At 36.1% G+C, this 12,592-nt stretch overlaps 1 protein-coding gene across 7 annotated transcripts in view; it reads right to left on the reverse strand.

The window, feature by feature from the left end:
• The window catches only part of DOCK4 (dedicator of cytokinesis 4), a 247,191-nt gene that overhangs the window by 45,090 nt on the left and 189,509 nt on the right, over window positions 1-12,592 (reverse strand). For all 7 annotated transcript variants that reach the window (XM_064655979.1, XM_064655978.1, XM_064655976.1 and 4 more), the window contains 3 exons: window positions 9,089-9,183; window positions 1,729-1,804; window positions 86-186 (listed from right to left, as the gene is read on the reverse strand). In XM_064655979.1, coding sequence (XP_064512049.1) covers window positions 86-186; window positions 1,729-1,804; window positions 9,089-9,183 — 272 coding nt within the window. The remainder of the gene's footprint in view (window positions 1-85; window positions 187-1,728; window positions 1,805-9,088; window positions 9,184-12,592) is intronic.

The raw sequence follows: 12,592 nt of genomic DNA on the forward strand, positions 1-12,592 counted from the left end.
AAAGGGTGGGCCCTTTTGCAACTTCTTACATTTTGAGAAGTTTTTGATATATTACAGTTTTCTAGAAGCTGACAGCAATACTTACTTCTCTAAAACCTTTTTCTTCTTGGAAGGTGTGAACATCTCCAGTTGCAGACATAACTGGTTTATAAAAATGACAGCAAGAAAAAAGTAGGAATCCCATATCTACAATAAATATATGGCATTTGGTTATTTCCTTTTCTCAGTACCACAATTTATGATCATTCAAGATGCAAATTTTCAAATCATAGCACTTGTTTCAGTGTCAACTAATCAATTACTCAGACTGGTTTTGACTAGATTTCTTTGCATCCAAAAATGCTTTTCACCAACCCCAAAATGTTCAGCAGAAATACATCTATTTTATATATCCCAAATCTCTTACAGGTAAAGGTTTCAGAGTTAAAGACTGGGTTTTTTCATCCCTTCAAGTCAGAAAACCGCACCTTTTAAATTTGGTATATTTAAATATCAAACTACTATGACGTTTAAGTCCAAAACCCAAAAAACTCTGACACCTCAAAACTATCACATAACAAAACTGACATTCTCTGTCCATCACACTTTATAATACTATTTGCAAGTCTCACTTGCTGCAGCCTTCACTGGACAAAACCAAAGCCAGGTTTTCTTAACATATTGTAAATATAAAGGTGCTTTGTGCACATGCTTTATGAATTATCAGTTGAATGTTCTAGTTAGAAGATTTAGAGATAAAATTAAAGTGAAATACTAGTCATTATAACCCAATTATAGATGCTCCATGACAGGAGGAAGAAAGAAGCCCTATTCCAGACACTGCAGTTCTGCAGACAGTAATAACATTGTTAAGCAAGTTTAAGGAACATAGATGCCTTGTATATAGTCAATTCTTTTATGAGTATGAGTCTCTGAACTTGTGGAACTTCATACAGAATAGGGTTCCTTATGGCCAGTTATGCCAAATAGATAACTCTGCATTCCTGCCGATCTATCTAACGTGAGCCTGGATTTTCAGCGAAGCATCCACAACCCTGCTGGAAGTCAACAGGAGCTCACTGTCTTCTCTAGGAAGAAAATACAGCACTTTTTATGATGCAGCAACTGGACTAATGTCTCTTTCTCTTAGTTGGGCAGAATATTCATTCAGGTTTCCATAGGAATGGGTCTTTTCAGATACATTCCTAGATCATCTCATCTGAATCCTAAAAGCATAATCTGTAATTCACAGTTTAGCACAGGTGCCATATTTTACTATATGAAGCACTCACTAACATCTTTAACTACATTCACCATGAAGTGTCATAATTTTCTAATTTTAATTTCACAACACGTTAATTGGTCTTGAGAGAAACTACAGAATGTAAATCTACATTTTTGATAAATTTCCATTGGTTAAAAATGGAATATTTTTCTTTCTGTAATAATGCAAAAATAACAGACAAATAACTAAATTTGATTTAATGATCAAAAAAATTGCTATGCAAAATCCTGAATAAGTAGTCTAATATGAAGGCTGAAATAACAAAATGAAAAATAAGAAACTAAAAAACCTCACAGCACTCATGATTTTTAAGACAATCCTGTATTTAAGAAAAAACTTAATCTCTGAGCAATTGAAATTGCTGATTTAGTACATGTTTAAGCTGTTTAGATGCTGGAAATAAGTTAAATAACCACCAAGTCACAGGATGATGTAGCAGCTACTGTATCTCTCATTTACTCTACCTTGTAATCAAAGTTTTCATTTAAGAAGTTTTTACGAAGGGCATCCGAAAGGTACAAGACTGTAGTAATGATCACACTGGAAAGAAAAGAATGAAAAAGACAGGAGTTCTCAATAAGTAGAAATTCATATTTAATACTCAAAGCCAGACAATTTTCCAATGAAGAAATGATGTAGCATGTCTGGCAGCATTAAATACCACATTTTCAACATATACAAATATCTGACTACTAACAGCACCTATTGACAGAGAATATGCACATCAAAAAAAAGATAATAAAAGTGTGCTTTTGTCTGAAAACAGACATTCTATATAGAAGAATATAATTGATCAAGACAAATAATAAATTTTGTTCTGCAAATAATTCCGATATCAGACAATACACACTTTGTCCTAATAGCATTAATACATATAGTTGTCCAATTTGCTTTCAGCTTTCTTTGTACTGAAAATGTGTGCATATAGATTATAAAGTATCTGGTAATCACCAGTATTCAAAACTCAATTTGTCCACAGCTCTATGGACAGAGTCCTTTTAGTGACAACAGATAAATGCAAAACTGTATGGGGTCTGAGAGAAAGATCTGCTTCTTAAATAAATATATACAACCAAGATCCTTTAACAGTGCTTGACACCAGTGACCAATGACAGCTTTGTTCATTGTAGCAACAAACTTTGGTAATGTACAGAAATAAAACATCCTTAAAGATTATTTCAGTATACCTCATTTCAGTTATTCAACTCTTAAACTAACCTCTGCAACACTTTTGTCTTTTAACATATTTAGTCAGACCAAAAATCCATATAAAGCATTAAATTCTTTTTGAAAGTAGTCAGCAGTGGAATCATATGGAGGAGAAAAAAAGATAAACACAGAATGATCTTTTTGTTGTTATACTCATGTATTTTACAACAATCAACTGCTTAATGATCTTCTGAGAAAAAGGTTATAACTATACATTTCTTTTAATTACCATTTGTCTACTATTAATACCTCTAGTTTGCCTTTGAACATAGTTCTTGACCTGTATGCTGTTACAATGCTAAAATTTGTTTCCTTTTCCATACTTTGAACTTCTTTTGTTTACTGTTTTTTGCAATGCATTCAGGACCAAAAAATATTAAATATAATTACAGCAAAATATATATTTAAGGCTATCATAGTTTTCATCTTCACAACACTGAAGAATTACATGTTAGCCAACCCACCTAGGAGACAAATTATATTTTTCTTCTAGCACTTTTTCACTCTTCACATTTATAAATAAAAAATGGCTATGGATAATTTAGGCGTTTTAGTGGTTCAAATGTTTGCTTCTGACTCTCCGCTTTTAAAATTACTGTCCCTGCCAAACTTTACCTTCTGGTTTGCTGTGCCTGAACACCTTTAACGGCCAATTCTGAGACTGTTTTTAGAACACTGCTGGAGTCTCAATTTTCATTTGTTCCTATTCCATTGCTCGAGTCATTTTCATACATATTATTTTCTCAATAATTATATTGTAGCTTTTCTATCCAAGTAATGTTCCATGTTTAGCACTCATCTGTATAGGTTACCCCACTTTTTCCCCTGTGGGGAGTTAGAGCCTGTGTACAGCCCTCACTGTTACAACATGGAAGACAAAGTGAAACATCAGCAAAATGCAATATAAGCAAAGCTAATAATCAAGGTACAGACAAGAGCCCTGTCATTCTTGCTGTTGTGTATGATTTAACTTACAGCCCACATGTTTCACAAAATGGAAAGAGTTTGCATATTTCAGGAAGATGTTCTGATAGAAAAGGTCAGTTCATCAGAACTATTGCTACATAAAATTGCAATCTAAGTCCAAAATAATAAAACCCTGAACAATTTTACTCAAGAGAAAATTCCATAAGATCCATAACCGTACTGCCAAGTTTACATTATATAGTTCTATTTATGTCTGAGACAATTCCTTTCTTGCTAAATTCTTTCCATGGCAGGTGAAACTGAAGAGAAAGATCTGCTTCAATTTTTATGAAAAGGTGAATAAAGTAGAAATCTTAAATGCAAGTTTTAGAATATTTTTTGAAGAATTTTTCTGAGATAACAGAATAATTGCAATGCAAGTATTTATTGCTATAGGGAACTTAGCTCAGGTTTTATTTATTTGGTAAGTCAAAGATAAAATATGGATTAGTTGATAAAATGTGGGTCTGTAGCATGAGAGTGTGTGTGTGTTGTAGATAAAAACCTCAAAACATCAGACTGAACATAGAAAGATGAAGACATTGTTTTTGACCCACAATCCATTATTCTGAATCTACAACAATCTAAAATCAGGTAGGACAGAAAACAAGGTAAGGTTTGGGGTGCTCTTTCCTCTTTTCCTACCAACGTTAGTTTTATTAAAAAAAAAGCAAAAATGCGCAAAGGAGAGACAGAAGCCAGAGGGAAAGCTGCCCGATCTGGTACAGTACTCACATTCCAAGCTGCTTCCCAGCCAACAATTTCCAAACAACAACATTTATTTGAAAGCCATTTGCATATTAAACTATAAACCACCGAGTTTATGACAAGACTTGCTTCTCTTCCTCTTACCACCTGCCACATATTTGTTCAGAATCACTGACGGTTTTGCAGGAGAAAAACCTCTGCCTTTAGCTGCTAAATTATTCTGGGCTCATACACAGGATACTAATCCAAGGTCTGGTCAGACCACTGTTGATGGAGTAGCTTTTCCATGAGATTTTCAGAGCAAACCTTTCTGCTGTTTCAAACATGCAGAAGTTCAATGATTGTTTACTGCCTGGGCTGTGCTCTGGCAACCTGGCTTTTGCCTGGGCAGCCAATGGTAGAAAACAAAAGTTTTCCTTTTTCATGCTGATATGGGACAAATATATAACATTAGCTTCTCATTCCATCCTTTGCTAGACGGAAAGAGTCATCCAGAGTGAAATCTTCTTGAACACAGAGATGTTTGAACAGAAAAGGTTTCTTTCATATTTCATAAAGAAATGAAATAAACCTCGAGTCATGTATAAGTGTATGTATCTATTGTTGTATGTTTATAAACTTATTCACACATGCATACCTATTATATGCATGCTTTTTATGACAGACTGAATGTCAGGTTCAGCTGTTAGCAACATTCTGTGTTACATAAAAGCAAAAATGTTGTGAGCAACAGTGTGTATTACATAAAAGCAAGAATTTTTGTTCATTGTAGGAGTCTCAGACTCCCACTCCATGGGAGATAACAGGATTTTTCAAAGCAGCCATAATGGTGAAACTAATGCTAATTCAATGTCTTCCTTTACTGTGTATTCAATTTCAGTTACTTTTTAAAAAATAATAATGTATTTCACTCATTACTGAATTTGAGAACCAAAAGTATTCTCTGCTACGTCCAACTTTCAGTATATACATTTGAAATGCAACATACTATGTAACAACATACTTATTTTACAGATCAATCATTTTACTACTAATAATACTATTCATAAATCCATTTTGTGTGCTTATAAAATTCAAGCTAAGGATTGGATGACCTAGCATCTCTACCATTCATCAAAATGCTAAAGGACATACATAGTTTATTACACAGAGATCTCGAAAATTAAAGCTTCTTGCATACCAAGAGCAGCAGAAAATTAGTTCTTTGTTCAATAATACATAGGCATAGCATGTATGAATATCAAACCTTTGCTCAGCAACAAATAGAAACTCCATTGCTCTCCAACTGTCTTCTCAATTGATATACCTGGAGTTCAGCTGAGTCTGTTGGATGCTCTCAAAAGATGCCAGACAATTGAAGCATTAGACAAGTCATTCTTTTCCTAACCTTAGGGTAACTGAAGCAAATGACCATTACACAGTGATTTCCAATCGACAGGGATACTGCAAAGGCCTTCTCCAGAAACTTCAATTTCAGTCAGGCATATTTTGTTATAAATTTTTTTATTTCTCTCTGGTACTAGGCAACTGATTCAGACATCTTCCTATGTCATATGGTGCTTCTTTGCAGTTACAAGTAGAAGCTTTGCTTACAGGGCCAGCAAGCTAGCTTACTACCTACTTGGTGTAGAAAGAAAGTCTCTCCCCATAATGAAAGAAATTAAAATTATATTTCCCGTAGTATACGTAAAACCATATTTTGTCACTCAGTAGTTACATCCAGGTTAGGGATATCAGATAACCATAAGTAATGATTTTGCTTTGCTGCATGTATGCTGATTATCTCACAACAGATATGACATGGTTATGAAGCTTTAAACAGAGTTATTTCTGCCTCATTGCTTGACTGCTAGATACTAATATACATTAAGGATCTTTTGCACGTTCTTCTCCTTCCATTACAGAACACAATTCAAAAAATCTATTTCTCTGCTTTAGTGCTAAGTCTGCCTTTTTAAATGTTACATTATTTCTCAAATTTTAGAAGTCAATTGGTAGTTCATAATGCTAGCCATTAATACTTTTTCATGTTGAGCATCAGAACACTCAGGATTATAGATCACACGTGTCTTCATGAAGCATCTTAATTTCTTGATAGTTACAGATTTGCTTTCTTGAGCTCACAGTATCTTCTGTTTTGATTTTTTTTTTATCCCAGACAGCACCCAAGTACCAGATGCTACATAATTTCTGAAAACACTGCAATGAGAAAGAAAAAAAAATCCTAGAAGCCAAGGGGCAGCAATATTTGTATATGGAAATATTGTATATTGTAAAAATTATGGCATTGTAGACATCTAAAAATCTTTCAGGTAATAGCAGTTCTGCATATACAAATAAGAGGAAAAAAAGAATTTCTCCTCCCCCCCCAGGAAAAGCTTATTACCTGATTATATCCCTGCTAAGACTCATTTCTTCCCTCGGCTCAGACAGGCTAAATCTCTCTTCCTGTAAATACCAGACAGTTTGAATTTTTATACTACTCTAGGGACAGGGGGGAGAAAAGACAGTGCTGCTGGTGATGTGACTGCAGCAATGGGTGAAGCTCTCAAGACAATCACTGCCTTCAGGAGTGACTGTTTCTTGACACAATCTCTCGAGTGCAAGGCCAGGCAGGTGAGAAGGCAGCCATCAGACACGGGAAATATGACAACTATTTTACTCCTGAGAAGCAGGAGTTTGAAAAGACCCAGAATATTAATGGATTACTTGATTCTGCTCTTAAAAAGATGGGTTAGACCTTCTAGCTTTTTCTTTAACACATGAATGGAGCAAGGAGTTCAAGAAGTTTCGCTTAGAGTCCTGAAGAGTCTAAAATCATTGGAAGTGAAGCAAGTGAAGGTCAGGAACAACAGCTCACAGGCCCTTCTCCCTGTGGGGCAGGCAGTGCCCTAATTTTGCATCCTGCCTCTAGGCTCTTTCCTTTGCACTTAAAGATTCTGGGCTGGGACAATTCTAGCAAAGCTACTACTCTGACTATGCCTGTGAACACCTTGAGGAAGCTGAAGGAAGGCAGCCACTGCAATTGCAGTTGGGGACACGAGTTAAAGCATGAAGCTCCCACTCAGAAACAGCTCTGGAAAAACTAGTGCTCTGCAGATGAGGAAAGAACAGAAGTGGGTTTTCCTTTCTGCTGCCTCAAAAAGGAACAGAGTAGGAACACAGGAATAATGAGGCTTCAGTTTTCACTACACATAAAAGCACACCTGGTCAACCCCCGTTTAGTAGCAAACCAGTACTTCATCCACAAAGGAATGAATGCCTAGCGAAGCAATCATTGAAAGCTGAATTAGTAAAGGTATGATTACATCCCACTTGCTGGCAGTAGCGCTTATGCAATTGTTATCAGGATCAGTTAGCCGATCTGGTTAGCTTCTTGTGGCCAATTCCCACCAGCAGTTATTGTCAGCTTCTGCCTATCTTCCTTGCCTGACAGAACTGGACATAGATCCTCTCTAGATGGTCAGAAACAACAAGACATTGACTCATAAAAGGAGATGTGTGATAGTAACTAAAATACTGATGAAGAAAAATACTCCTTTGCAGAACTTGGTATCATCATCTGTAGCATATCTGAAGATCACCAGCCAAGGTCGTTCCTAAATCTTAGTTCTGTACATGTCAGCTGTTGCAAAGCTATCTGCCAAGCCAGCTGTTTCGGGAATATATAACAATTTCTTACATTATATATTTAGTCTAAAAGTTCCTATGCTTTTTCTCTCTTTCCTGTGTTTCGTCATTCATTTCTTAAGCATGATTACCAGATGCAGGCTGGTATCAGTCATATCTTGTTTAATATCATACACAGAAACAAATTATCATATCAATTCTTTAATTACTAACTTTTTTTTTTCCCTGGAATGCGAACTTTGCAAGATTAGCAACACTGAGGTAATAAAAGTTAACAAAAAATGGGTTTTTTTCAAGTCATGACAAAGTTTGGACAAATATTATTTTGCTTGCATATACACACACACACACACATAACAAATATAGATCATGAATGCAAGTGTTGTCAAATTTAATTGTACCAACAATATCGCTACTAGTAGTCAGTATGGCACCATGAATTTAAATTCTCCTTGGAGCCAGCAGGCAAAATGCAGAATAAAACCCAATTTCAATCAGGCATTGCAATATGTATCATGAAAGTTTAAGTCAATACTACATTCTGGATTCCTAGGTCTGCCCAACACAACCCCCCTCCTCTGCTGGCATTGATGTTTCTATAATTGTGTTGACTGTTCAGCTGGCTTATATGATCTAAAAGATAAGACTGCAAAAAAGGATAGGTGGTGATACAGGTGAACTAAAAGTCAATAGTTTCAGATCCATTGTAATTGCTTCTTAGAAATGCTGGGAATCTGTTTCTTTAAAAATAGGCCTGAGTGGAAAAAGAATGGCTGAAAGGCAGGTTACATCTGAAAGTCTTAATAAGCAGTGCTTAGGGCTCTATTTGAATGTTGTCTGTGCTGTACCTCATTTCTTGATTTGCGATTTTAAATTTGTGATTTTTCTGATGCTAATGAACAAACATGCAAAAACATCGTTAATGATATTACAGCTGATAATTTCTTCTTGAGAGCAAACAGATCTTTACCAACTCAGCATTTCAATAAACAGATTTGAAATGAAGATCTGTTGAGACTTGTCATTTGGTACTTGGAAAACAAAGCTGTGATGCTTAGCAGCTTCATTCTGTAAGTGTTTGTGAATTTCCAGTTATATGTGCTTATTAAAATTCAGAACAGAAAGAGGTACAGATTAAATTATAAAAATTTGTAGTGTAAAAGAAGTCAGAGATTTCAAATCTTAAATTAAAAAATGAAAAATCGCAGACAGCATTATAAAAGATATATTGAATTTTTATTACAAATATCATATAATTTTATTTTTACCATGACCTGTGCATATTTTTTATTAACATTAAAAATGCCTTACTTGTTTGCAACCAAACGCATCACTGTCCAGTCTTTTGGAAACATCTCTGGTCGTATTAGTATCCGAAATACTGTGAAAATCTGCAGCAGGAAATCCTTTGGAAGGAAAAGAAGCAGTCATATATCTTTGCTGCTTTAAAAAAGAGTGGTGAGCTTTAAAAATATTTTAATCAGAGAGAAAAACAATCATTGCATTAATTCATTTATTTTCAACATAGATAAACCTCTGAATGTTTTTCTTTTTTTTCCCCAAGAAATCTTCAAATAGTGATTTAATCCATTCTTCTTAAAAGGAGGAAAATAATACAATGTGCCATTTGATTGACTGCAATGTATAAGATAAATGTCAAAGATGCATTTGGTTTCCACCCATACACTTCCACAAACGCGATCTCGAGACCAATTTGCAAATCAAAAAAGCATTTTACAAACACCAGAGTTCAGAATATCTCCTTAATCATGCCAGGTTTTCATCACTTTCAAGATTTATTCTAAAAGTGGTATTATTTGGTGGGAAAGAGAGAGAGTGTAAGGACAATTTTATCACTGAGTTGGCAAAGACCAGTGACTTCAGTAGTGATGCCCAGGACTCCTAACTGGTATTGCAGCTGGCTGGCTGTGTGCAGGTCACCTAACTATTCTGCTTCATTTGCTAAATCTACAAAAACAGTGAACACATGTGAACTACTTTGAATGTAGAAAGTACTGCTTGAAAGCTTTTAGCATTATCATCTATATCATTTAACTCACTAATAAACAAAAAACCTATTCCTCTCAGGATTTTTTTTTCAGTTTTTCCTTTCACAAATAAAACTAACATCAAGGGTAATAATTCTAATGGGCTATCTTGATTCTGTATAGCACTGCCAGTATTCTTTTAGTAAGAAAATGGAGCTTTTGACAACACAAAGAGCATGAGGCAACTGATATAAACACGCCTAACAGAATCAGTGCAGCACCTGACCTTGAAATGTTTGCTATTGATTCTGCCCACAACACTTGTAGAGAGTTAGCCTGAAACACAGATGAGATGAAGATACAGCCAAAGAATACCAAACAATTTTGAACATCAAAATATATTCTCAAGTGCATTTATCCAAGTGTAGATGACAGGCATGGCACAACAGATGTCTTTCATTAGAGAATCACTGTAAAGGGGGACGAATGCAGGCGTTGGGAAAGACAGATGAGATCCCCACACCCACCCACCAGAGAAGATTACATAACAGAGACAACCTGTTTTCTGAGCAAGTTGCCAAAAAAATATCTGTATTAAAGAGTACAAACGATACTTATTGCAGATAACATACAGTTTGAATGCAGCTGACCAGCTTTACAGGTGAACAAGTATCTCTACAAGCAACATATTTATTCCAGATCATTTCTCTATAGTTTTGCACCTTGTACTTAAATATCAACACTTCTGCTTGCCTTTTTGTTTGTTTGTTATTAGAGGTAAATTCCCTTCCTTGCAGCTCTGTCCCATAATCACAACAATATGGCAATGCCTTGAATGTTTGCTGCATGTCATCTCACAATAACATCCCAAATTCTCCCATATTCCATTTTTAGCCTGTCTGTTGTCCAGACATGATATATGTTGTTGCTGCTGTTAGAGATCTAACTAACTGACTGCTGAACTGAAGAAGCCAAATGGCTGTTGTTGGGAAACCATGCAGAGATTTGAAGACTTAAACCCCAAGGTTGTGTGAGGTGTAAACTTAGTGCCTTTGAGACTCATGAGCCACAGCTGAAATTTGGCAGCTTGTTCAAAAATCATTAGGAAAAGAATAACAGACAGAGGGGAAGATCATATGTACTTAATTTCTTTAGGTAACTAGGCTAAAACCAGAATACATCTTTTATTTCAAGCAAATTTTAAAACAAAGAAAATGTAGACTTTGGCATTAAATTTTGAATCATTAACATCAGGCTAATTATTTCTAATTTTAACAGAAAAAATAGAAAATTGTGTCATCAATTTAATGATTAGCAATATTAGGTGCAAAATGTAGATTTAGTAACAGATTTTAACATTTAAAAAACATTTTTGCCGTCAGTATAAATGAACTAACATTTGGTTGGTTTAGTACAGATATAACTAATGTCTCATATACCTTCTATCTTAAGAGACAACAAGGAAGTAATTTTGTCTTTTTACATACTCTGAATACCATCTCTTAATATTCCTACATAGCTCTATTACAGTCTATAAGATAGTAATAGATAGTACTATAAGCTTTAGTACTATCTCACACTACTTAAACATCTTTACACCTGAAGGACAGAATGCCACCCAGAAGGACCTGGACAAGCCTAAGAAGTGGTCCCATGGGAATCTCATAAGGTTTAACAAGACCAAGTGCAAGGTGCTGCCCATGGGTTGGGGCAACCCCCGGCTGGGGGATAAGCAGCCCTGCTAAAAAGGACTTGGGGGTGCTAGTGGATGAGAGGCTGGACACGACCCAGCAAGGTGCACTTGCAGCCCAGAAAGCCAGTCATGTCCTAGGCTGCATCAAAAGCAGTGTGGCCAGCAGGTCAAGGGAGAGGATTCTGCTCCTTTACTCCACTCTGGTGAGACCACACCTAGAATACTGCATCCAGCTCTGGAGTCTCCAGCACATTGACCTGTTGGAGCAAGTCCAGAGGAGGCCACAAAGATGATCAGAGAAATAGAGTACCTCTCCTAGAAGGAAAGGCAAAGAGAATTCAGTTTGTTGAGCCTGGGAAAGAGAAGGCTTCAGGGTGACCTAATTGCAGCCTTTCAGTACCTGAAGGGAGCCTACAAGAAAGATGGAGTCTATTTACAAGGGCATGTAGCAACAGGACAAGGGGGAATGGTTCCAAAGTGAGAGCAGGTTAGGTTAGATATTAGGAAAATATTCTTTACCATGAGGGTGGTGAGGCACTGGAATAGGTTGTCTAGAGAAGTTGTGGGGCACTGGAATAGGTTGTCTAGAGAAGCTGTGGATGCCCCATCCCTAGAAGTGTTCAAGGCCAGGCTGGATGGAGCTTTGAGCAACCTGGTCTAGCGGAAGGTGTCTCTGCTCATGGCAAGGGTATTGGAACTAGGTGATCTTTAAGGTTCCTTCCAACCCAAGCCATTCTATGACTCTATGATTAAATAATATCACAATACCAGAGTTTGGTTTTCCTTGAGCAGTAATGTTAGCTCAATGACATTTTCAACCTACACTTAAGTGAGAAGCACAGCCTTCTGAAAGACTGAGAACTACCTATTAATTTAACAAAAAGTGACTTGGAATTTCTTGCATATTTCCCTGTATGTAAAATCCTCTGTAAAGCAGGTCAGACTTTTCACTGTATTTCTCAGGGTACATCTATATAGAATTTTAATTTGAGTCAACAGTCCACTTTGAAGCTAATTGCTTGACCATCCATTGATTTGGTTCACACTGCAGTTACTAGGTTACTTGGTTACAAGATTTTGTAGAGCATCCACAGTGCCAAACTGCCAACAAGAAAGAGCATGGTTTGACAGTGA

The sequence above is a fragment of the Pseudopipra pipra genome, chromosome 5, assembly GCF_036250125.1.
Source record: "Pseudopipra pipra isolate bDixPip1 chromosome 5, bDixPip1.hap1, whole genome shotgun sequence".
Lineage (NCBI taxonomy): Eukaryota > Metazoa > Chordata > Aves > Passeriformes > Pipridae > Pseudopipra > Pseudopipra pipra.